Source organism: Cynara cardunculus (genome assembly GCF_001531365.2).
Source record: "Cynara cardunculus var. scolymus isolate 2C chromosome LG 11, CcrdV1, whole genome shotgun sequence".
In the NCBI taxonomy this organism is placed as follows: domain Eukaryota; kingdom Viridiplantae; phylum Streptophyta; class Magnoliopsida; order Asterales; family Asteraceae; genus Cynara; species Cynara cardunculus.
In genome coordinates, this window is record NC_037538.1 from 1,103,288 (window position 1) to 1,130,180 (window position 26,893).

Consider the following 26,893-nt stretch of genomic DNA (forward strand, 5'->3'; position numbering starts at 1 on the left):
TCAATTTATTATGTTGCATTGGTTGTACAAATGTGATGGGTTGCATTTGAAACAAACTCTATATATGTATTGTAGCGGTCGGTTCGGTTCAAATCGCTCACAAAAAATTTCAAACCGCAAAACGGACCGTACTAAATGATTTGGGTATTTTTTAAACCGAATCAGAACACCATATATCTCAAACCACTAAAAACAATTTGGTTTATATTAGTTTAATCGATTTGAACAGTTCAACGGTTTTTTTAAAAACACCCGGTTGATTGGTCCTATATTTCTATTGATGTTGGGCCGTGGTACAGGCTTTTTATGAATCACAAAATTGGGTTTAATGTTGGGCTTTTTTTTGGCCCAACAAACTGGTTTAGAAAAAAAACATTAAATAATAATAATAAATAGTTGTTTTTAAAATAAATTATAAATAAATAGCTAGCAATTCCCAAAAATTGTCTTTTTTTTGCAAAAGAAAATGGGGGAAATTGAATGAAAAATTAACGTATTTTTTAAACTTTCATTTTGTATCTAAGATGTAAAGTTTTAAACATTAAAGTATTTGAGTAACTTGTTGAAAACTAATTTCAGAGTAAAAAATAATAACTTTAGATTAAAAAAATCTATGTCACTAACCACGTCAGCAAAGAATACTGAGTTGAATACCACATCACTCGCCACATCAGCATAACAACCAATCAATGTTTCAACCGGTTACCTAGATACTTAAATATTTGAACTTTACATCATGTTTTTTTTTAATATTTTATTTATTTAATATTTCATCGATATAAATTCACTTTAATTGAACAACTTTTTATATGAAAGAGTTATTTCACTTTATAAATAAAGATAGTGGTGACGATGACGATATATGTGGTGATTCTGGTGGTGGTAGCAATGGCGGTGGTGATGACCACGACGATGGTGGAGGTGGATGTGACAGTGGTAACGATGGTGATGGTAAAAGTGTGGGACTAATTATAGATTCGGTCGCTGTACTTTCGGACCTGTAGGTCTAACGCTGTTTTTGAAATATGGGAAAATGATTAAGTGATGAATTCAAAGCCTGAAAATAACTATTTATATTAATTTATCCTAAAATTTATTGTTAGAAGCCAAATAACTTGTGTTACGCCATATACGAATTTAAACGCTTGAAAAATAAAATGAACACATTAATAAAACTGTATCAATGAAATTTACCATTCAAATTCCATCAGATTCCGCATTAATTCAAGTGCACACAAAATGGGCAAGATGGATAAACGACAACATGTGGGTATAATCAAGACACGACGACTTCGATCTTTCCCATGTTATCCATGGAGAATGTGCTCATAACTCTGCTTCTCCTCACCCACCCTCTTCATATCCTCAACTTTACCCACCCCCCACTCCCCGGAAAATGCAATTCTCCGCCGCTGTAACACCACCGCCGTACTCCTGCGTATCCCGTATTGCTCATCTCTCTCACCTCCTTACCACCGATGTTTCTTCTCTGAAATCCCCATCGATTTTCCCAACTAATCTCTTCATTTGTCGAAGTTCCTTAACCCCCAAAAAACCCTCACCTTCCTTTTCAACTCCTAAGGTTTCCGTCTCCGGCGATAGCTCCAAAACTCAGCTCATTGATCTAATCGACGACGACGACGAAATCGTTCGTCAAGCTCGGGTGAGCTTTTATTCTCTCACTCTCTACTTCATTTTCTATTGGATAAGATCGATTAATCCCTAATTTATGGAGAAATTTGATGAATATATGAATATGAACAAGGAGATTTTGTATCTAAAACTTTGTTTCTACAAAGAAGTAGAGATCTGCTGATTGGAAGGCAGCAAGGGCACATTATGAGAATGGAATTGTGTATCAAGGAAGGATTGAAGGATCTAATGGAGGAGGTCTGTTAATTAGGTTTTATTCTCTTGTGGGGTTTCTTCCATATCCACAGTTGAGTCCATCGCATTATTGCAAAGGTATGTAATATTTCTCAGAAACCAGTTTTGATAATTTATATTCATTAGAAGATGAAGAACAGAACTTGGGAATGTTGTATGTGATTGTTGATTTTGTTGATGAATTCTCATCAAATACTACGAGGGAGGATCACATAAGGATTAAAGAGTTGATTCAAGTTGCTAGAAGGCGGCAAGTTCCCAGATCATATATGATTAGAATGATACAATACGCTTAATCATATATGATTAAACACATCGCTCACGACTTGGTGATTGGAAGAAGGTCGCCTGCTATGAGATGGCCAATGCAACATGTGTTTAGTCATATATGATTAAAATCTTGTCTGTTAGCAAATCAATGAGCTTAATGAGATTCGTAGCTTATTCGGTCATCTATCATGACTGTTTGACTGTCGCTTAATGATATAGAAGGTGGCTTATTCAGTAAGCTTTTATGGGAGCTATCATGACTATTTGGTAGTGGCTTAAGGATATAGAAAGTGGCTTATTCAGTAAGCTTCTACAGGAAGCTTTATGCGGAAAACCAAGTTTTTTTAAACATTCCCCTCCCAATTAAAAACATGGTCCTTCCATCTATGAAAAAACCCTCCCAAACAAAAATATTCCAAATCTATACAGACAAATTAATCCACGCAAACAACTTTATACTTAATGAAAAACCAACCAAACCGCATGCCAACAACTTTATACTTAATGAAAAACCAACCAAACAGCCCAAGTGTGCGTATCATGCATAATGATACATGATCTTGGAACTTCTTTCATTCTTGCAAATTAACTCGTTTGAATCTGACTTTGTATATAGCCCTTGAAAGAAAAAATCAAGACAGAAAAGAGGCACTACAAGTATACAACAAAATCAAGTTTATAGGACGTCAAAAAGTGTTTAATAGGCTACTTTATAGGACCTAAGTATAGGACCAAACTGTTGCATGTTCTATCTAAAATGTTGTAATAGACATTTTTAGACGTCTTAAAATCATTTTTAGACGTCTTAAAATCATTTTTAGAACACTTCTGAAACAAAGTGTCCTGTTAGCATTTTTACAAGACACTTTTAAGAAGTGTCGTATAAACACATAGGATACTTGTTTTATAAGAACAAATTTTCAAATAATGTCATGTAAAAGGGTTAACAGGACACTTTGTTTCAAAAGTGTCCTAAAAAGCTTTTTAAGCCGTCCAAAAGCGTCATATAAACTTATTACAACACCTTTAAATGAGACGTACAAATGTTTTGTCCTAAATACCGAAGTCCTATAAAGTGGTCTATTAGATCACTTCCAACATTTTTGGCGTCCTATAAACCAGATTTTGTTGTAGCGAGTGTTCTAAAATAATTGTCATTTTCAATAAGATGGCAACATAGAAATAGGTTTCAGTTGCTAACCTATATCACTTCTATGCAACAATTTGGTGGTAAATCATGTAGAGCCAGACAAGTCAATTCAAGAGATTGCAAAAGCCTTAACTGGTTCTCTCATTTCTGTCAAGGTACACTTTGCTTCTTATAATACCCTGTTGTGTATTTAGTGCCTATTCTGTTCAAAGAAGTGATTATTGACTTTTTGAGGTCAATTAAGCTCAATCATAACTTCAAATTCCTAATGGTATAAACAATGAATGCTTTAGGTGATTCATGCAGAAGAGGAGAAAAGAAAACTTATATTCTCTGAAAAAGAAGCAAGTTGGTCAAAGTATTCCAATTCTGTAAAAGTTGGAAATGTTTTTCAAGCAAGAGTTGGTTCTGTTGAAGACTATGGTGCCTTTGCTCACTTGCGCTTTCCAGACGGTATGAACAAATTTGGGTTTCGGGTCTCTCTGTTTTTTGGTCAAAGTTGATCAAGGTTTGTAGTTCATCGGATGCTATCGGAAATCTGATGCAGGGTCTTATCATCTTACTGGACTTGTACATGTTTCGGAAGTCTCGTGGGATTTGGTTCAAGATGTGAGAGATATCTTGAACGAAGGCGATCAAGTGAAGGTCAAAGTCATTGGTGTCGATAGGTGACGATCTGTATCTTGTTTTTGTGTGTTAAGAGTTTAATAACGGCTAGATTTGGACCATTTCTACCCAAACCTTCTCTCTTCAAGAGCTCCAAGCTCTTTTGGAGAGTAATCTATTGGGGGTTTTACATATTTTTACATGGTATCAGATTCTGCTTTAGGGACTCAACATTCTGGGGCAACCTGTACTTGTCTAGCCCCCTAATGTTGAGACTATCTGTGTGGGACGTGTTAAAGTTCCACGTCGGCTAGACTTGGACCATTTCTCTTCGGTATATATTGGAACCTCATTTTTTTGGAGGGTAATGTAATGAGGTACCATGTATTCTCACACGGATTGTAAAAAGGAATAAGAGGCTGTTTGGTTGGTTTTCCATCAAGTCTGGAATGAATAAAGCTGTCTGTGTGGATTAAGTTGTATGAATTAGGAAGATTTTTGTTTGGGAGGGTTTTTCACTCAGGGAACGAGCGTGTTTTTTAATTGGGGAGAGAGAGGATTGGAAAAAAAAAACTTGACTTTCTGCATAAAGCTCCCCTAGAAGCCTACTGAATAAGTCACTTTCTGTCATTAAGCTACTACCTGTATATGTATAATTGACCGTATAAGTTGCAAGGCTCATTAAGCTGCTAACAAACAGGCCCTAAGACTTTAGTACTCGTTTTTCTTCTTCCATCATCATGGGCTTATAATTTAAGATCATATTGTAGGAATAAATCAAGAATCACATTGTCAATAAAGCAATTGGAGGAAGATCCATTGTTGGAAACTTTGGAGAAAGTGATTCCTCAGGTATGATTTATGGTTTTAATCCAGCATCCTATTGCATGTTGTCTGAATGAGAACGGAGTTCCTTATAACCTGTTATATGTAGGATGGTTCAACTGGTTCTGATTCCGACAACACTGCTGATTATGTTATCGAGCCACTTCCAGGCCTCGAAACAATAGTTGAAGAGCTACAACGAGAAGATGGGTACGACCTCGTGCTTTATTAACGATAAATCTCTAGATCTTTAACCATCTATGTTTTCTAACGTTCTGATTTGCTAAACCAGCATAATCGACATAAAAATAACCCGTCAAGGATTCGAGAAACGGGTGGTGTCACAGGATCTGCAGCTTTGGTTGTCGAATGTAAGTTGCTTGTATTGCTAGCATTAACCAAGATTTGCATCTGTTGATGTGCACATTTGCTAAACTTTAGGTTTTGGAAAGTAATCGAGTAGGGTTCTACATATTCTCACGTGGTATTAGAATCTAGTGTGTAAGGTCTAGCCCCCCAACTTGTGCCCGTCTAGTTTTTGTTGGAGGGGGACGTATTAGAGTGTCTACTGGAACCTCCTTTCTCTAGGTCTACTGTTCTAAGGACTCGATACTCTTAAGACGATAAATATTTGTCTAGCCACCTTTCAACACTCTAGGACAATTTGTGACCATTGATGTCCCACGTCTGCAAAGACTTGGACCATGTACACACATAATTTTACAAATATCAATACAAACTTACAAAATCAGTTTCCATGTTTTGTTCGACATATGATGAGGCACCACATACAAAAATATGCAGTGTTTATACAATGTTGTTTCATATGTGAAACGTTTGAGACTGGTTTGTGCATATAAAAAATGGAGTCCTGAACGTCTCACATATGAAACAACATTGTGTAACACTGCATTTTCACACACATGAAACAACACATAGAAAACAACACATAGAAACTGAGGAAGTTGTCTGTGTGCATTAATCTTTCTGTGAAAGATGAGGAAGGTTTTTCTTTGATAGCATTTTTCCATATACATAATGAACATATTTTTTTAATTGGGATTTGGGAGGCCGGAGGAATGTGTTCAGAAAAGAAACTTCGACATTCTGTATAAATCCCCCTAGAAACTTATTAAATCCCCCTAGAAACTTATTGAATAAGTCACTTTCTGTATCATAGAGCCACTACCAAACAGTTATGCATCGCGTGAAATTGCTAACAAACATACGCTAACTTATAATTTTGCACTGTGACAGGCACCACCTAATGGCAACCAGTTCACTCTCCTGGCTCGAGCCGGAAGACAAGTGCAAGAAATACAATTGGTAACCTCACTCGATCAAGATGGGATCAAAAGTGCGTTACAGCGAGTGCTGGAACGTGTTCCCTGACTCCAACTTTTACTTCCAAGTTTTCTCGATATATATAATATATACACCAGTTCTTATAGTTTCCTACTTATTGTACAGAAATCACATCAAAACCTGTAACTATTCTTTTACCAAATCTTGAGTGTTGTTACAGTGGATTCATAACATCAAGATGCTTATTTTGGGAGAAAGAGAACTCCAGAAATTAACATAGAAAACCTCACACGAAAACTCTCGGAATGGGTTCCAAACTTGGGTGGCCACTTGGCTTGCAATCGATCTCTCTTAGAACAGTCTTGAGCCCGTCTCCACCGGCGTTAGCTTTCGGGTGTATTCCATGGGTTAATCCTTGCATGTATGCTCTGTTTTCCCTTTCTTTCTCGAAGGAAACCCCGTAACGAGTTTCCACTTCTGTAACCGATGCATACAGTTATCGGTGTGTGTATATATATAAGAAGGATCATGCGAGGAAGTTAAAACGTTTTATGAGAAGATGAGAGGTTCAGATCTCATGTATAATTATACTTTTTTTGGTGTTCTAATCATATATGATTAAACGTCTATGTATTATCAATACAACATGTGCTTGATCATATATGATTAAGTTTGAGTATCATTTGTGTAATGATATATAATATTGAAATGATTCGTCTTTTTCAAAATGCTTAGATTCTTGGGTTAAGGGGAAAAAAATAAAAACCAAGGCTGTAACCATTTATCTGGATGATATGTAATAATTGAAGTTGTATGTATACTAAAAAAATTACTTATATGCAATGCATATATATATCATATAATTAATGGTTACTAAGTGTTCCTTAGTTTTGTTTTTGCCGTTTTCACTATACATATAGAGGGAGGTTGAGGGAGAAACTCAAAATGATAAAAACTGAGAAACATCTTAGTAACCATTCATTTGACCGGTATGAAGATATGATGCATATATGCATACTAGAAAATTTGTTTACAAATTACTTACATCTCCCATGAACAATCACCAGGGTGTTCTTCAATTTTTTATTTTTTATTGTTTTTTCTTTCTCTGTATATATAGAATGAAGAAAATCCAAAAAATAAAAAACTGAAAAACATTTCTTTCATCATGTGCACACAGTAATTAAAGTGTTCCTTGATTTCTACGCATATTTGTTCTATATATGGTATAAATTATATGTATGCACATTTATATACCGTCAGGAAGAGTGTGTTCCTCAATTTTACTCTAAGTTCATATAAGTAATTAAAGTTGTTTATATATATATATATATATATATATGTTTATAGGGGAATAATCAAACGAAAACTTAGTTTATGGTAATCATGAGATTCAATCTTAACCACAAATCAATAGATAAATTAGAAAATTTATAATTTTGATAATTTTGAATTAAAATTTTAATACAAAAATATTTTTGGTATTTTAAAACACTCTCTCCGACCATCGTCTTCCGGCCACCGTCCTCCGGTGATACCATAATGGTATCACAATACATCATATATATATACTTGAGTATCATATTGAAGTCGTTTGTGTGGTCGATCAGAAATGTAATACAGTGGTATCACAATGCATTTTATATATGATTGGGTATCACAATATATCTTTTGTTTAAAAGAGTCAATATTTTTAGGTATTACCGGAGAACGGTGACCGAAGGACACAGAGAAAAGAGAGAAGAGAGAAGAGAAAACACCTAAAATGTTCTTGCATTAAAATTTTAATTCAAAATTACCAAAATTATAAATTTCCTAATTTATATATTGATTTATGGTTAAGATTGGATCTTATAACCACAAACAATTCAGTTCTTTCTTGAATGAACCCCTATGTTTATATATATGTTTATATATATATATATATATATATATATATGTTTATTACACAAATTAAAATATATGGGAGGTCAAAACTGCCGGAAATGATACCTTTAGCAAGGGTAGGGTTGAGTTGTCCATCTCGAGTTAAAGCCATCATCACCTGTGGAAGACCAAGTGGAAGTTCATCACCTCTATCCACCTGCCAAAAGTGAATCGTCTTCCCGTACGTCTTCGCCACTTTCTCCAAATCCGTCCGTTCTACCGGACCAGGAACGCCCGGAAGGAAAAGCACGCCGCTCTTCACCTCATATTCATGGCTGTGCCACATCGGCTTCTCCGAATCTGGCAACGTCAGGAACAGTTCTTCCGTCACTATGTATTCCACTCCGATCAGCCGAGCGTCGGCGTCTGGCCGGTCGTAGATCAGACACTGTCGCATTTCTTCGTTCTGATGGCCGCAGAAATGGTGCGCCTCCACTTGCCGAGTCATGTCGTCGGCGTAAAAGTGAAATCTGAATGAAAAATTTAACAAAATTAACATCGATTTCGTTGATCCTTACAAGATCTGATGATCGGAGAATCCAATTGAATGGTGATTTACACTTACGCGCAGAGGTGTTGATGGATTTTTTTGGTTGGGCCGAACGATTGGATGGCGGAGGCGGCGGAGTCGACGAGAGACGTGCCGAGTTTGGTCTTTTCTCCGGGAACGTCCGGGCGGGTTGATGCGTTAACGCTTTCCATTTTTTCCGATTTGATTGATTGATTTCTGTTGTGATAAGATCAGAGATGGCGATGTCCGGTGAGGTTATTGCAGAGGTTCTTAAAGTGACTGGCTGAGTAATGAAGCGGTACAGGTGGCAGTGAAGGTGGGCTTAGGTGGCGCATTGTGTTCACCACGTGGCAAGTGACGTGTCTTGTGTTTCTTAAAATGACGTAAACATACGTTTTTTCCTTTGACTTTTTCTCTGAATGGAAGATGGTGATAATAATGCGACACGTGGAAAGGGCTTATACCATGTCGTTTTTCAATGTCTTATTACCATCATCGATTGTTTATCCTTCTTTATGTCATAAACCTTATTTTATAATTATTATTTTTTATATATTGGTTTAGAGTTAAGAGACTGTCTCTTAATCGATAAGATGTGAATCTTGTTTAATAAAATAAAAGTATGTTTTTTAATGATTTTAAAATCCTTTAAATGATTTTGTATTATGAGTGTTCTTTAACCATTCAGTGTCCTAATTTAATTGTAAACAATTATCAAATAAATATATTTTATTTTACACTGTGTCATGAGAGTCTCTTAATCATTCTGACCGCTTAATTATTATGAATCAAACCATTCAGCAACTGCCAAACAGCCCATAAGAATTTGATTAAAAATTTGATTCATGTAGTTTGATGATTATGATGAAATTGGTCCACAAACTTTAATTATTACATATATTTTTGTATTTTGTTTTCGATTTAATCCTTCAGTCCCTTCATGTTATTATTTACAGAATCAAAATCATTATTTTCTCGTTTTCTTTATTTTACCATTTATTTAATTATTCAAATAAAATTGATCGTTTAATTATTTTTCTCTAACGATCAAAGCCTCCAAGTTTTGACATCCATTATGCTGTAATGAGAAATATTGCAAGAATTAACTAACGTTATTGCTAAGCTCATCAATGATGGTGTATACTGCTATCGACAATGATGGTGTATACTGCTATCGACACTGATCGACCAAGACTCTATTTTCTAGCTAATGGAGGGTGGTAACGTAGCGGCATGTGGTAAAGCGGTGTTCCTGCATCCACTATCGTGACAAGGCTGCGTGTAGAAACAAGGATGTTAGCATACAAAACAACTCAAATCTCTCATGTTGCTCTGCCAACAAGAATTTAAGGTACAACATCTTTTTGCTCTATTTTACGTTATTAAATATTTGTGTTGTCACGAGAGTTTGAAGAAGTTATGAAAAATTGACAAAAGTGTCCTCATGTGTGAGGTGCATAGGTCACTTAACAGGACCCACTTAACTGCTGTTAAACTCATGGACCAAATCCGCAAAAAACAATAAAATATAAAAGATTATTTATAAGTTGTAAACTATAGGGATGAAATCAGGCATTTTGAATAAACCATAAGGGCTAAAAATGTAACTTACCCTTATGTATTTAGGAAGAGTCGGTAGGCGGTAGAAGGAAAAAGTCGGGAAAGAGGCGTGCAGTAGCTAACCGGCATTCACCTTGGTCAACATTGTTGCCCTAAAAATGGCGCATATCATGCCCCACCAATTTCTTTATCATCTGATTGATATAATCAATCAGCTTAAACGTCCTTATCATCACCACAATCTGTATCCACTCCCATTTTCTAGCTCGTATAATAACCATCTCCAACTGGTTCAACAATCAACTGTTTCTACTACTTCTGTTCCGAATTTGATTCACCCGTTTATGGCCGTTAATCCGGTTGATTTATCCTAATCTGAAGTTGGTTTTGTGATTGGTTGACGGTTCGATGGATTATTCTAACAAGCCGATCGAGCTTATGGCTTTGGATTATTTAGGATTAGGGTTTGATGTTGCGAGCGATTTTCGGTTGAAGTTCGCGAAAAGATGTCCTGATGGTGGACGGTTGGTGGAGCTGAATGAATCGAGGAAAAGAGACATTGTTCTTCCTGGAGGTGGTGCTACCATATCTGGGGTTTCTGAGGATATTCGTTGTGATAAAGGAGATCGTATTCGGTTTAAATCCGATGTTTTGGAATTTAATAAGGTGATGACTTGTTTATTTACTAAGATATTGCATAATCCTACTCCTCTTTCGTATAATCAGGATTCACTTTCCATGTTTGGGATTCAAAGCTACCCAGTTTCATGATTTTCGATTCAAAACTACTCAATTTCATAAATGGTTGCTAGTTACTTCGAATTTAGTAATTAAATTTGGAACATGTAGCTGTAAACTTCAGAAGGAGCCCTAATTTTGGAAGTATTCGTCAGATGCATGTGAATTCATGATTTTCGTCGTTTATGATCACTTATGTTTTGATAAAATTGGTGTCTTTGGAATCTTGTGGAATGTCGTAAAGTAGCACTACTGACTTATTCAACTGTTGATGATTATTCTTATTATTTTTAAAATGCAATGCAATTATAACAAGATATCTTTATATATAATAGGGTACCATCTTTTCAAGAATTTTTTAGTTCTTGAGATCTCTGAAAAACCAGTGCATCGTTGGCTATCTCATATGATATTTTTCATCTATGACTAGAATTTAATATAGTGATTAATATATAGTTGTTCCACAATGTGCCTTTCATATGAACTCTGCTCACAATCTGAAACTTTTTGGCATGTGTGTGAAATAAAAAATATATATAACTTTTTTTTCACATTGTGAACTGAATACGTATAACACCATACAATACTGTTTACCTTGCTAGCTATGGACTAATAAGGCAAACTACATTTAGAACATCGAAAAAAAGTCGTTTAAATCAAATTCAAGGCGATCATGTAATATAAATTATTTTAGAAAAAACGGAAGCAAGAATTTGCTTCATGACCTATGGATCATGAAATTAGTGCCCTAGTTGTTGATTGATTCATGAGTTGACATGCTATTGTAACAACTCATCCCACATGGATAGAAAACGGGATTTATGAGATCCTTATAAGCCTCAAGTTGTGGGCTACCGCCTACCAATAGCTTCCACCATGGTTTTAAGTTGAGCATGAAGTTATTGGACCATCCTGTCGCTTTCGGCTTTGGGGTTCCAGAAATGGTATCAGAGCCGATCCTTGTACCATCAGGCTGTAATCATCTCTTTCACATCTTTTTGATGAATTAATGTGCTTTTTTTGTCGGTAATGAATTTCCATTGCCATTTCTATGAAAGGTGGTAGTGTATTTATTGCTAATACGAAGTTTCTGTATCTTTTGGTATATTTGTCAAGCAGATGTCAGAATTACTCAATCAAAAATCATCAATACAAGGAAAAGTACCGTCAGGATATTTCAATGCGTTGTTTGATTTAAGTGGAGCATGGTTAAATGATGTGGCCGAAGCCAAATATCTTGCGTTTGATGGTTACTTTATCTCTCTTTACTATTTGCATCTAACAGCAACTCCACCAGTACTCCAAGAAAGAGTGAAGAAGTCTGTTCCGACTTATTGGAATCCATTGTTACTGGCGAGGTAAATATCTGTTTTACACTAAGTGGCTATCTTCATGCACTTATGAAAAATAATTGTAAGGGAATTCAACTATTTGTTCCAATTTCCAAATGTGTATTCAAGGAACATTTTGCCACGGTAATTGGTAAGTTGGGCACATTGTAGTCATGATGACAAGATCAATCAACTTATATCCAGGAAAGATACGGAACTCATGATATTTGATTCAGCTTGGATGTGAAATTCAATAAGCAACTTGTTCCTCATATCTCTTCTTTTAGCTTTGCAGGCGTTATTGCTAACGACAATAGAATCTGAGTTGCAAGTTACCTTTTTCGGGACTCTTATCTGATATGTTGTATGTGACAGGTTCATTCAGACTTATGGCACCCATATTATAGTGGGGATGGCTGTTGGGGGTCAAGATTTAATTTGTGTTAAACAGAAAGCATCCTCCACTATTTCTTCTGCAGAACTCAGAGGATATCTGGACGATCTTGGAGATAGTTTGTTTTCAGATGGGAGGAGCCCTTCTCTAATAGAGAGGAAAACAAGAGATGGAAAGCAAAAGGTAAATTAGAGTTTTGTCATGTTCTTACTTTACTAGTTTTTACTTCTCAAACTATTATATAAATTTTCAGTTGATATTTCACGACTATTCGTCAGGTTCCAGATGTTTTCAATCGTATGTTGCAGCCACACACCATGCAATTTACCAACATTACAGAAACGTCAAGCAAGGATGTAAGTTGAAAAATACAGTATACTCCCTTTGTCCCAAAATAAACGTCCACGTTTCTGTTAGGGGTTGTTTGGTTGGTTTTCCATTAAGTTCTCTATGGGTAAAGCTGTCTGTGTGGATTAATCTGTCTATATTAGATTGAGAATGTTTATGTTTAAAAAGGTTTTTTAATATAGGGAAGATGCATGTTTTTTAATTGGGAGGGGCAGATTTAAGAAAAAAACTTGCCTTTTTGCATAAAGCAACTCCCCTAGAAGCTTACTAAATAAGCCACTTGCTATATCATTAAGTCAGTGCCAAAAGTCATGTATAGTTGACTGAATAAGTTGCAAGTCTCATTAAGCTCATTAAGCTGCTAACAAACAGGCCCTTAGTTTGTCTCAAAATAAGTGTCCACTTTCAAAAGCAAGTGCATGCTTTTCAATTCTACCCTTAATTATGAGATGAATAAATTCATTACTTTACGTCCTCTATTATTAAGGTTAAAATTGTCATTTAGTTGATTAAAAGTGTAATAATTACTTATCTAGACTATGTGCCCTTTTCGTTATAGACGTTTAGTTTGGGGCGGAGAGAGTAATTTTAATGATGTTGAGTATGGACCCTTGATTTATGGTCTACATTGGAACAGGGCCTCACAGTCATCGAGTGTAAAAGAGGCGGGGACGTGTTTTCAGACAGTCACTCAAAGTGGCTTCAGACAGTGGGTTCTAATCCTGAAGCAATGCTCTTCAAGTTTGTACCAATTACGTCTCTCCTTAATGGAGTTCTCGGGAGTGGATATCTTAGCCATGCAATCAATTTATATTTACGCTGTAAGCCATCCCTCTTGCCATGTTTTCTTAAATGATACCACTTAATCACACAGGTTGCTTTGCTATTTCCGAGTCTGTGCCTTTATTTCATGCTAAATGATACTTCCGTTGAACATTGAGATAAATTTATCGGACTACACTAGTGCTGGAGACAGTATAGAGTTTGATTTCTGTTTTATGTTAAGTTGGAACGTCAATACATCTTACCCCCAGATCCCACCTCCAGGTGAGACATTAATTGCCTCTTTTCGATTAAGCACTAACCGGGTGGGTGCCTGTTTGTTAGCAGCTTAATGAGCTTAATGGAACTCATAGTTTACGCGGTCAGCTATTTTGGTAGTGACTTAATGATACAGAAAATGCATTTTTCAGTAAACTTTTAGGGGGGAGCTTTATGCAGAAAGTCAAGTTTTTTTCTAAACCTGTCCCTCCCAATTAAAAACATGTTCCTTCTGTCTATGAAAAAACCTTCCCAATGTATATAGACAGATTAATCCACCTAGACGTCTTTATCCATACAGGACTTGATGAAAAATCAACCAAACAGCTCCTAAGAGTGTTGTCTGGGTAAGAGGTTCGCTGACTGAGAGTGTCTTTCCTTAGTGAGTCAATATTTTGTCCAGTCATTATGGTAAAAAAAACCTCACTTCTTACCCGGTAAGAGGTGGTCAACAATTAGTAAACGGCCATTAAATGTTATCTTGAGTAACACTCTGTTGGTTTATTTGGCATGATTGATGAATTTACATTGACATTCCTTTTGTGAATCATGTTGCTCAGACAAGCCTGCTCTAGAAGACTTGCAATGTTTCTTAGAGTTTCAAGTTCCGAGACTATGGGCACCTTTATTCTGCGAGCTACCTCTGAGGCATCAAAGAAGAAAGACTACGTGCCCTCGGCTTCAGTTTAATTTCATGGGCCCCAAGATTTACGTCAGCACGACCCAGGTAAGCCACATCTATTTATTTACTGTTTTGGGTTCCGGTGAGGATGAAATTTATGGTGAGAAGGGTAAGAAGGGATCTCCACCCTTGGATCAATCTTAATTGAAGAGAACTACTAGATCAATTCTCTTATAAAGTGCAATCCATGGGTTGTTTTGGGATTAAAAGTGATCAAGGGTCCAAATCCCTTCTTACACTTGCACCTTAGCTCCTATTCTCACACCCTTCGTGTTATTGTTATTCCACCTCGTTGTGCTTAGCTTCTCTTTACCGGATTTCTAGATTTTAAGGGTATGGAACATTAGGCTCAAGTAAGATGTAGGATGTTGGCAATCTCCTAAGGGTGCATTTGGAACGTGTCATAGTACAAGACAATACAAAACAAAAATTTGTTGTCCCACATTTGGTGCCACTATTAGACAGGGATCGCACATGACTGAGTGGGGACAAAAATGCATTTTTTCTATCCCACCAAAATAGGTGGACAAAAATCCGGGAGATGGGACAAGCTTGGTAGATTAGGATGTGTTTGGTATACTGGACAAGACAAAACATAACAAGGATCACTTTTCCATGTGTGGCAGGTAGAACATAATGGAACAAAGTGGAACAGGAGTGTTCCACTGCCATCCCATGGAACAAGGTGAAGCAGACCTATATTTTACCAATATAGATTTCAAAATAAAACCTAATTCTTTTATAAAACATCAAATGGGTCTCCCTCATTGATAATAAAAACATAATATAGAAGTGTAAAATGAAAATTGGAAACTACATAAACTTTTTATTTTGGTTTCACTTTAATCGTCTTGAAGAAAACTTTCTAATGATATATTTTAATATAAAACATATTTATTTTATCAAATATATAAACAATCCATTAGGGGTAATTTGGTCATTTATCAATTGTCGTCCTGTCTAGTTATGTCTTACCTTTATTAAACTATCTTCAAATTTAAAATTCTAAAACCTTCCACACTTCTTTCATCTGCCTACTCACTCTCACTTACCTTCCTACTTTATTGCATTTGACTTCCTATTTTTTCTCAAATGGAAAGATCTTTAAAATTCTTAGAATTTGCATTACTCATGGATTCAATTTACTCTAGCCCTCAACAAGGAATGGGCTTTTTTTTCCAACCATGCTTCAGAGTTGTGGCACAACTTCTTGTTAGCAATTATTGAATTTCTTGATGTGAAATCCATCTGAATGAGTGTCGTTTATTTACGTATATGTCAACCGAGCAATGTTTCTTAGAATGTCTCATAACGGGTTTTGGTCAGGTTCTAAGTGACGACAAACCGGTCACTGGTCTACGCTTGTTTCTGGAAGGCAAGAAATGCAACCGATTGGCGATGCACGTGCAGCATCTCTCGAGTCTTCCAGATACCATGACAGAAACACCCCCAAACTCCACCATATCCCGACGACCTCCTCGGTGGCGAGGCACCGATGAATATGATTCTAGCGCTCAGTTCCTCGAACCAATCAGATGGAACCGTTATTCAAACGTATGCTCGTCTGTAGTCGAGCATGATCCAAACTGGTTACATGGAGAACCACCAGGTGGAGTCTTCATTGCGACCGGAGCTCAGCTCTTAAGCAAGGGGAAATGGCCGAAAACTATACTACACCTTCGTTTACTCTTCACCTACATTCCGAACTGCACCATTCATAAGGCGGAATGGGGCGGTGCACCGGCGGTGGCTCACAAGTCCAGTCTTTTTACCAACCTAAGCTCGACTTTTACATTCACTCAACGGTCGGTAGCTAATGAAGGGAAGCAGCTGCCTACAACACTTAACTCTGGTGTGTTTCCCGACAGCCCACCGGTGCCCGTCCGTTATATGAAATTGCATAAATTTGTGGACACGGACGAGGTTGTACGTGGGCCACATGACTCGCCGGGGCATTGGTTGGTGATGGGTGGTCGGTTGGTCACAGATGGCGGTAAGATCGGTTTGCATGTCAAGTTCGCATTATTAGATTTTGCATAGGAAGTGTAACGACGATTTTGTATATGAGTATGTGTGTGGTTCGACCTTCGGTTTTATTTACATCGAACTGGTTTTTCTTTTAGAGCCAAGTGCAATGGTAGGGCTTTAAACTTATAAGATGCTCACAAATCTACACAGTGGAAAAGGTCTTTAGGATAAGAACACCAAGAACAAAACATACAATTGTGTGTCGTATGTTTCCGTCACAACACATGAAAACGTCATGGTAACGGACTTGCTTATTAAGCTTTCCATGAAGATAACGGTGGAGTGTCGGATTTCAGATACGTGGGGAAACCGTCCATGTATCGCTCGCCCTTGGCTGCATCATTCGATGCAATCGATTCAAGTTCTTCCATGTCTTCTGGTGTTAGTTTGACCGAAAAAGCTCCTATGTTCTGTTGAAGGTTTTTGATCTTGGTGGTTCCTGGAATCGGCACCACATCGGTTCCCTGGTGGTGCACCCACGCCAACGCTAGCTGCGATGGGGTGCACCCTTTCTTAGCCGCGATCTCACTAACCCGCTCGTACAAGGCTTTGTTATGCTCGAGATTCTCTGGTTGGAACCTTGGTAGAGACTACAAAAGAGATTTCTTATTACGATATAATACTCCATCGAGTTCCCTTTTTTATAAATCTAATAATTCGTTCAAACTTATAAATCAATTCTCATGTGCTGTTTCATATATGAAACAACACGTGTGAAAATACAGTGTTGTTTTATAACGTGTTGTTTTATATGTGAAACATTCAATATTGTTTTTTTCTACCTGCAAAACAATCCTGAATGACACAACATTGTATAAACACTGCATTTTTTATATGTGTTGTCTCATATGTAACACATGAAAGCTAGTTTGTAAGTTTGTATGATTTATTGAATTTGTAAATAATCATGCACAATACTCCATCTATCTGAAAATGAATGTCCACACTTCTACTTTAGTTTGTCTCAAAATAAGTGTCAATACTAAATTATGAGATGGAGAAATTCATTACTCAATCTATTCTCAAGGGTAAAATAGTCATTTAAGTTAATTAAAAAAATGTAAGAGTTGTATATTTCTAAAACTATATATCTTTTTCGTTATGGATATTTATTTTGGGTGGAAGAAGTAGTTAATGTATCTGATTCCTTGTTTTTTTTGCAAACCTGACGGAAATCACCCTCGGTCAAGTTCTCGGTCATCTTCGGACCCGATGAAAGAAATCCCCGTCCTAGAGGACTGTATGCAACGATTCCGATGCCGAGTTCTCTGAAAAAGTAGGAGATAGAAAGTGAGAAATTGAGTATCTCGTTACTTTGCTATCAATTCACCGCAACAATTGTTCTACTCTTTGAAGTAGAGGTCAGATTTGTATACATCTAATCCTCTCCGTACGCCACTTTCAATCTAATTCTCTCCGGACCCCACTTTCAATCTAATTCTCTCCGGACCCCACTTTCAGGTGGGATACGTTATGCTCGTGATCGAAACGACCTTTAGAGTAAATAGACGTGTGTTCGAACCTGCAAGTAGGAATAATTTCGTCTTCAACATCCCTTGACCACAAGGACCACTCGAGTTGTATGGCCGTTATCGGGTGCACCGCATGGGCTCGTCTTATGGTCGAAGCCGAAGCCTCCGACAACCCCACATATTTTATTTTCCCTTCTTCCACCAGTTTCTTCATTTCTCCCATCTTAGCAAGAAAACAAAACAATCCCAAAAAATATTTTATACTTATTTTGAGACAAACTAAAATAGAAATACAAACACTTATTTTTAGAATACAGAAATTATTTATTATTACCGTTATTTCAATGGGCACACGAGTGTCGATCCGGTGCTGATAATAGAGATCGATGCAATCGATCCCAAGCCGCTCCAAGCTAGCTTCACAAGCAGCTCTAACATACGCCGGATCACCATACACCACATGGTTTCCGTTCTCGTAATTGATCCCGAATTTGGTCGCTAACTCCGTTTTTTCCCTTACCCCTCCTTTCATAGCCTACACGAAAACAAGCAAAAGTAACCAAAACTTCGTTGGTCTAGTAGTACCCAGATTACTAATCTATAGGATCATATATATATATATTATATAGACTTGAGATCATGTGAGGCCAATGGTTTTTTGTGAGACCCGTAAGACCAATTCTCAACCCTTGGATTAGATCTACAATCTGAACATTCATAATTACAAAATTACCATGAGACTTCTCAATAATCACAAAATTGTCACCGTACAACTTTAGACCATTAGATCATTAGCTTATAAAGTTGATCAATGAACATAAATTGGTCTTAAGGGTCTCACGGAAAACTCTTGGTCTCACGTGAACCCATATATATATATTATACTTCGGATAAAAATAAAACAAGTAATTAGTAGTGAGAACATATCCGACCTTGCCGAGGAGGATCTCGTTGGTTTTGGGACCGTAGACGTCTGAGGTGTCGAGAAACGTGACACCTGCTTCGATGGCGTGGTGGATGAGGTTGATCATGTCGGGTTCGGGTTTTGGCGGTCCGTAGACGGCGGACATGCCCATGCAACCCAAACCCAGACCTGATACTTCCAAACCCTGTGAACCCAGTTTGATTCTTGGAACCTTTGCCATAATTTGTTGCAGACCAACTCAACCTTTTACTTTCCCTTTGGTTGGATTGGTTATGTGATGATAGAAGAATGGTTATAACTGCTTTATGGCCAGTATCATGACGTCAGAGCCTACGTATCACCTTCAATATATGATTTTTTCAACTCAATGAATGCTTACTTTTCAGTCCCCTTTCTTTATTCCCAATATTAACGGGATTAATGTTGACTGTGATAAGAAGTCTGATTGGGATTAATACTGACCGAAAATTGTTGTTTACTAAATATTTTGTATTAAGCACTAATCGAAAGAAAAAGACAAGTATACCCTTTATTTACTAAATACGTTACATATTTTTGGATTTATCAAAGTATATTAATAACTCAAGATGGAGGTTCATTTAGGAACGTTAAATATTTTAGGAACGTACATACAACTCTTTTTATGAGTACTCATGATGAGTAGTATTCATCGTAAATACTCACAAAATAGGTTGTTCCTGCATTTTTAAAATATATAGCGTTTTTAAATAAACACGTCTTTAATAAAAAAAACATATTATCATTTAATTTTTAAATTTAAAACAATTAACAATTCTATTTTCTTTCGATGCTCCATGAAATGATAATTCATCATACCCACTAAATATTTTTCTTTTCTTTAGTGGGACCCGTCATCTTCACCCTTTCCATTTCTTGAGATTTTCAGGTATATAATCTTAAATAAGATTTCAATTAAATCCATGACCTTCTCATGAGTATAAATCTATTTTTTTCTTATATAGGTTAGGAGGTCATGAATTTAATTAAAAACTCGTTTAAGATCGTATCCCTAAATGACACGTTTTGCTATGTAATAAAATTAATAAATTTGACTTGGGTCAGAACAGGTTGAAATGTTAGCGCAGGATGTATACATCCTTTACCTTAAGAAGACCATTTTCGTGAAAACGCAGGTCTGATGGTAGTTATTTCCGAAAGTTGGATACATATGTGACATAAGAAAAGTTTAAATGAGAACTATAAATATTTTGAGAACCTGTTCATATATCATTTATGATAAGTGACATCGAATAATCATAAATATCACGTATTTTAGAGGAAATATAGCATAACTTTTAATTTATCTAAAATAGAGAATCAAAAATCAAAATCTTTAAAATAAATTATATCCGGCTCAAATTATTCTCTATTTTAAATATTTTATTATTGATTATATTATTTAAATATTTTATAATTTTATAATCTTAATACACTTTAAAAAGTAACTTTTGTTATAACATAATATACATTCAATGTGGGATGAATAAAAACACCAGTTATATGTTTCTAACGAGTTATAACTTTTATATTTTAATTAATTTTGTTTTTCTTATTTTAATTACAATATTTGAAGTCTTTATTCAGATTTCCACGACGACAACGGTGGAGTGTCAGAGTTCTTGTAACTGTGGACCAAAAACTGTTCCGGCATTCTAGGACCCTTGAAGGAAGCAACCGATTCAAGCTCAACCATGTCCTCAGCCGTGAGTTTAACCGTCAGGGCTCCAAGGTTTTGGTTCAGGTTTTCGACCTTGGTTGTACCAGGGATAGGACCAACGTCATCCCCTTGGTGCAGGACCCAAGCCAGTGCCAACTGCGGTAGGATGCATCCCTTTTTCTCTGCCATTTCGTTAACTCGCTCACATACGACCTTATTGTGCTCAAAGTTCTCTCCTTGTAACCTCGGAAAAATCTATGAACATGAAAAAAGAACGATCAAGATGTGAATATGAATCATAAGCTACATTTAAGCTTTATGTAATGAACTATATGTCTCACATGGATAGACTACAACAAAATTGGCTTTATAGGACATCTAGATTGTCTACGTGTCATAATGTAATAGAACTTAAGTTTACAGAACCAAACTATAAGACATCGGATCAAAAAGTGACGGAGTGGCTAAGGTCCGGGAGGTGTGGTGGAATATCTCATTCGTCCAGGGTTTGATTCCAAGCGTACATAATAATTGTTTTCACTGAGTTTATTAGGGGTGATTTCTTGCAGTCACAATTTGCCTCGATGATGCCCTTCCAAAAAAAGTTTATAGGGAGTTTTTAGACGTTTTAACAAAAAAAAATGCAGGTAGTTTTTAAAATAAAATGTCCTATTAGCTATTTTATAGGACACTTTTGATAATTGTTCTATAAACCCATCTTTTTAAATATCTTTTAGGACACTTGTATTTCAGTATTTGTAGGACACTTTTTTCAGATATTGTTGCATAGAATAGTTAATACGATATTTTATCTTAAAAGCGTCCTAAAAACTTATTAAAATGCCTAAAAAGCGTCATATAAACCTATTGTAAAACTTTTAGATAGGATGATTTTTATTTTGGTCCTATAAACTTAAATGTTATAAAATATATTTCTAGGACGCTCTTAAAAGTATCCAAAAACTCTGATCAAAGAATCTCTTTTTCTAGATTCATTAAATTCACACGAAATCGCAATATTCTACGAGTACAAACCTTTCTAAAGTCGTTATCCGCCATATTATCCATCAACTTCGGACCTGATGCCAAGAACCCACCACCCAAAGGACCGTAAGGAACAATCCCGATTCCTAGTTCCCTGGACAACATTAACATTACAATCGCTCGTTATTTCTTGAACATTTGAAGCGTATATTATAAAAGGGTCATTGGCCCAACAGTATACCCTAGCCCATGGGTTACCTGCAAGTAGGAATGACCTCCTCTTCCGCATCTCTAGTCCATAACGACCACTCCAATTGTACGGCTGTTATCGGGTGAACAGCGTGTGCTCTTCTGATGGTTTCGGGACCGGCCTCAGATAAACCGATATATTTGATTTTACCTTCTTCAACCAGTTTCTTGAGTTCATCCATCTACAAAATGAAAAACTACTCTTCTTTACAGTGTGCAACATTTGATCACAAATGTAGATTATGAAATATTCTTCCCTAAAATGCCCTCAAATAATCATAAATTTGAAGAATAATGCAAACCAAAATCAATAACATCACTACGGGCTGTTTGGTTGGTTTTCCACTAAGAGACTACTTGGTTGGTTTTCTATTAATTCCTGTATATATAAAACTGTCTGTAATAAATGAGAAGTTTTTTGGTTAGGCAGTTTTTTGTATAAATTGAAGGAGCATGTTTTTTATTAGGTGGAGGTAAGTTTGTAAAAAAATTGCTTTCTGTGTAAAGCTCTCCTATAAAAACTTACTGAATAAGCCACTTCTTATATTATTAAGTCGTTATAAAACGCTGTAAAAATAATTTTCACAGTGTTTTTGCTGTGAAGGCAAAATTGGGGACGAACAGTGATTTCGATAGGGATTTTTGTATCGATCCGATGAACATAGTAAAGATCAATGTAATCAACACCAAGTCGCTTCAAGCTGGCTTCACAAGATGCCCTAACGTACTCCGGTTCCCCATGGATTTCCTCATTACCGCGAATCCCCCCAAATTTGACCCCAAATTTCGTAGCCAATTGAACTTTCTCTCTCTCAATTCCTTTCAAAGCCTGCAACAATCATGATTTTTCACAAACAAATTCCGTCAGATTCCTACCCTAATTATCACATTGAAGCTACGAAAAGCGCAATAATAACGACAACAAAGTATGAACTGACATTGCCGATGAGGATTTCGTTGGCGTGAGGTCCGTAGAAATCGGAAGTATCAAGGTGAGTGATGCCGGAGTTAATGGCGTGGTGGATGAGTTTGATCATCTCTTCTTCTTCTGGTTTGGTAGGGCCATAGCCACTAGACATGCGCATACATCCAAGTCCGAGTGCTGATACCTCTAAACCCTGTGATCCGAGCTTAATTCGTTTCAGGTCTGACATTTTCTCTCTGGTTTTTGTGTTGATTTCAAACACAATTCTATGAAATCCGGTTAAGCAAAGATGATGGAAACTAATTGGAAGATTGTAAGCAAGAACTCAGTCTAAATAACATCATAGAATTGAGTGATTTGCATGTCGATTATCCAAACATGGAAACGCAATACAACGGGAAGTTGCATACCATTTGAGTATAAGAAAATCCTATAAAATTTCAAATGGTGGCACTGTTTGAATATAAAAAATAAATATATGAATTTTTTTTCAATTGGTGGCACAATTTGACTAAGAAAATGACACTAACATAATTTGAACTTGGGTTTATCAAAAAAAATGTTTTCACTATAGTTTCAAAATACATACGGTGACACACAACAGATTAATACGGATGCATCTTTCATGAACCTAATCCAAGAAAAACAAGAAACCACGGGGACCAAAACTGCAATTACTCTTCATTTTATGAATAAAAGATTAAAAAGATAAAATCAATCGAGATGTACCAGATAAATCCATGTATCAAGCGTCATTCATGGGTGAGTTTAAGATTAAAGCTAATCAAGGATTCAGATCTCTTCTTAAGCTTCTCATCTTAACTCTTCTTTTCACACGATACTTCACTTATAAACTTAATTTTATCTTTTTGATTTGTTATTTATAAAATGAATTATACAGATTTGTCTATTTTTAATAAACATGTCAATTTTTAAATGGTTGACACATATTAATCAAATATTAATAATCTATTTCATCTGTCTTTAAACAAATCAGTTTAGTTTATCTAATATTTTGTTTAAAAGTTGTTTATATGTTATTAATGAAACTTAAACATCATCATTAAAACATTGTTGACGGTTTTCTTCTTATTTAATAGTTTTTTTAATATCTTATTAGGAAAATCCGAACGTCTGGATACGTAGACGAATGCTTGCAAGACCAGCAAAGCCCTACTTATTGAGAAAGCCAACAACTTTATCTGGATCTTTATTTCCAGTATTTGACGAAAATCTTTCTATCAGTAGATAGGAATGAGTGTTCGATACAGGGTATAGAATCCATCTGCTCTTTTTGTTTTGTTTGTTCGCCGCGACACGAAAAATCCTTCTGTAATACGAGTGTTCGATACATGGTATAGTGGTGGATGAGTGTTCGGTAGATAAATATTCATAATTGAGATATACAAACATGGGTGAAGACGACGGATCACAATACAGAAGATTGAAAATATCTTATGATTAATAAGTATTTTGTTCACATGTGAAAGCCAATAAATTAAGTCTTCACCAATGTTCATATATTGTATATAATTGTTTACATGTGTTCCATTCTGTTCATAGAGCAATATCTATGTACATCTAACATTTGGTCAATATGTATTCACAAGCAAAACACTTTGATCAAGTATTAATGTGTTCATATGTGAAAGCCAATTACTTTACTATTCATAAGTTTTAATACGTGCAAAAAAATGTTCACAAGTGTTTCCGTATGTTCAGACGTAAAACCCACAAACTAAGATTAGTTAATAAGTTATATACATGTTCATACGTATTCATAAGTGTTCAATACAATGTTCATAATTCAACGCAGATGATTCTACAAACTATAAAAGGATGAGCAATTACCAATTTGTAACCGATGTAAGAAAATACATTGTACATCTCTCCCAAAAATACCCCAATTCACCTATGTTTTAATATCCTTCATTTTTTTATTAATTACAAATATGCCACAATTGATCTCCATCATAGATTTTAAGAATCAATGGTCAAAATTGTTTCATAAAGTTAACACCAATTATTGCGTTAACAAAAAAACCTGCCCCTACATATATATGATACAAATGTGATAATAAATTGTTTATTCTTTCATGTTTCTTTGAATAAGTCGATTTAATTTATTTAATATTTCGTTTTAAAAGTTGTTTATATGTTATTAATGAAACTTAAAATTCTTTAATAACACAATGTTGATGGTTTTCTTCTTATCTATAATTGTTGTTTATATCTTATTAGGAAAATCCGAACGTCTGGATTTGAAACACACACGTAACGTTTTTTTATTTATGAAATCGTCTTTGTCTTCTTTAATAAAATTCGTGTATCACCAGATTTCTATCTACTCCATGAAAATAACCAACGAAATCAAGGGTAACATTATATACGTCCAAAAGGTGAAATAGACACAAATTTATTTTAATATTGATTAAGTATAAAATCCTTTTCCAATTATGAAAATCAAAATATGATTACATGTCATAATAATAATAATAATAATAATAATATTATTATTATTATTATAATATAGAAGTATGTTATATATTAAAAGCTAAAAAAATACAGAGGGTGAAAATTTATGGGAAAAAAACAAACTTTATAGAGACTGAACATCGAACTTGTGTGGCATGAAATCTTGGCTTGATCGATAGTACTTTGCAGGAGAATATAACCCACCTGTTACCAACTTGGCTCGTGTACAAACATGAAAATCACTCCATTCCACGTATATCACACAAAAACATAAGGTAAATAAAACAAACCAAATATGTCCATTTAATCCCATTAAGAAATGGGGTCGAAAGTGGGATGTACGAAGTGTTCAAGAGGGCTCAGTCATGCCGTTGTGACGCAACACAACTTTACACTTCCGGTACGCCATGCTCCAACGGTCGTTTCATGAAAGGTGTTATTTTGATCTTCTTTTTACTTCATCTTTTTTACCCTTTGTGTTTTTTTAGCTTTTTCTATATTGTCATATATTATAAAGTATTTGACAAAAACTCTTAAAAACAATTTTTTATGCACGAAGTACTGTTTATTGATGCATATTACTTAAAATTTAAGATTACAAGTAAATTGTGTATAAGTACAACTTATTAAAGCTCCATACTTGAATTCGTCTGACTAACTGCAGATAAACATCTCATTTCAAATATAAAAAATCTAAATATAATAGGATAATCATTGATAACTAACAAAATATTTAGTTATTATCTTTATAAAAAATTATATTATTAAACCTAAATTAAATTTCTTTGTTACTAAACCTAAATTAAATTATAATTAAAAATATTTAACTAAGAAAATTACACCAAAACATAAGAACTTTTAAAAAGATTAATTTAATACTGATATCGATATTTTTTTCAAAATTTTATGAAATTTTCAAATTTATATTTTATTAAAAAATAAAAACATTATCATTTTCTCAAAACCACATAAAACTAATGTTTACTTAAAATTCAAGATTACAAGGAAATTATGCAAAAGTACAACTTATTAAAACTCGATGTTTGAATTCGTATAATTAATTGCGGATAAACATAATCAAATAGAGAATAAACATCTTATTTTAAAATATAAAAAATCTAAAATATAATTAAGATAATTATCGAGTTCTAACAAAATAATTAATTATTATCTTTATAAGAAAATTATATTATTAAACCAAATATAAATTACTTCGTTATTGTACCTAAATTAAATTATAATAAAAAAATTAAATTAAAAAATTACATAAAAAATAAGAAATTTTAAATAGTTAATTTTATACGAATATCGATATATTTTTGTTATGCATAAAGTACTGCATATTGATGCATATTACTTAAAATCAAGATTACAAGTAAATTATGCATAAGTACAACTTATTAAAGTTCGATGTTTGAATTCGTATAACTAACTACGGATAAACATAATCAAACAGAGGATAAACATCTTACTTTAAAATATAAAAAATATAAAAAATCTAAAATATAATTAGAATAATTATTGAGTTCTAACAAATTAAATAATTATTATCTTTATAAGAAAATTATATTATTAAACCAAAT

At 35.0% G+C, this 26,893-nt stretch overlaps 5 protein-coding genes across 6 annotated transcripts; 2 read left to right on the forward strand and 3 right to left on the reverse strand.

The window, feature by feature from the left end:
- The first annotated feature begins 1,345 nt into the window (after window positions 1-1,345).
- LOC112520954 (30S ribosomal protein S1) lies at window positions 1,346-6,295 on the forward strand. The gene is made up of 9 exons (XM_025129580.1): window positions 1,346-1,663; window positions 1,806-1,965; window positions 3,401-3,462; window positions 3,601-3,760; window positions 3,855-3,975; window positions 4,684-4,765; window positions 4,848-4,948; window positions 5,031-5,109; window positions 5,996-6,295. Exons 1-9 carry the CDS (start codon window positions 1,397-1,399, stop codon window positions 6,128-6,130), a joined length of 1,167 nt encoding a protein of 388 aa, XP_024985348.1. The 5' UTR covers window positions 1,346-1,396; the 3' UTR covers window positions 6,131-6,295.
- On the reverse strand, window positions 6,128-8,741 carry LOC112520955 (oil body-associated protein 1A). The gene is made up of 3 exons (XM_025129581.1): window positions 8,535-8,741; window positions 8,036-8,439; window positions 6,128-6,520 (listed from the first exon to the last, which is right to left on the reverse strand). The coding sequence occupies exons 1-3, from the start codon at window positions 8,669-8,671 to the stop codon at window positions 6,330-6,332; spliced, it is 732 nt and encodes a 243-aa protein (XP_024985349.1). The 5' UTR covers window positions 8,672-8,741; the 3' UTR covers window positions 6,128-6,329.
- Window positions 8,742-10,144: 1,403 nt separating this feature from the next.
- On the forward strand, window positions 10,145-16,646 carry LOC112520671 (MACPF domain-containing protein At1g14780-like). The gene is made up of 7 exons (XM_025129119.1): window positions 10,145-10,706; window positions 11,898-12,136; window positions 12,485-12,686; window positions 12,782-12,859; window positions 13,489-13,672; window positions 14,453-14,619; window positions 15,901-16,646. Exons 1-7 carry the CDS (start codon window positions 10,449-10,451, stop codon window positions 16,612-16,614), a joined length of 1,842 nt encoding a protein of 613 aa, XP_024984887.1. The 5' UTR covers window positions 10,145-10,448; the 3' UTR covers window positions 16,615-16,646.
- A 101-nt stretch (window positions 16,647-16,747) lies between these two features.
- LOC112520672 (probable aldo-keto reductase 3) lies at window positions 16,748-19,403 on the reverse strand. Of its 2 annotated transcripts, XM_025129121.1 has the most exons (5): window positions 19,007-19,403; window positions 18,409-18,609; window positions 18,125-18,297; window positions 17,768-17,870; window positions 16,748-17,192 (listed from the first exon to the last, which is right to left on the reverse strand). In XM_025129121.1, exons 1-5 carry the CDS (start codon window positions 19,217-19,219, stop codon window positions 16,857-16,859), a joined length of 1,026 nt encoding a protein of 341 aa, XP_024984889.1. In that variant the 5' UTR covers window positions 19,220-19,403; the 3' UTR covers window positions 16,748-16,856. The 2 variants fall into 2 exon arrangements, with proteins under 2 accessions (XP_024984889.1, XP_024984888.1); XM_025129120.1 differs by having other exon boundaries at window positions 18,125-18,609.
- Window positions 19,404-20,596: 1,193 nt separating this feature from the next.
- Window positions 20,597-23,064, reverse strand: LOC112522216 (auxin-induced protein PCNT115-like). The gene is made up of 5 exons (XM_025131312.1): window positions 22,849-23,064; window positions 22,533-22,739; window positions 21,920-22,092; window positions 21,713-21,815; window positions 20,597-20,932 (listed from the first exon to the last, which is right to left on the reverse strand). Exons 1-5 carry the CDS (start codon window positions 23,062-23,064, stop codon window positions 20,597-20,599), a joined length of 1,035 nt encoding a protein of 344 aa, XP_024987080.1.
- Between the last annotated feature and the right edge of the window lie 3,829 nt (window positions 23,065-26,893).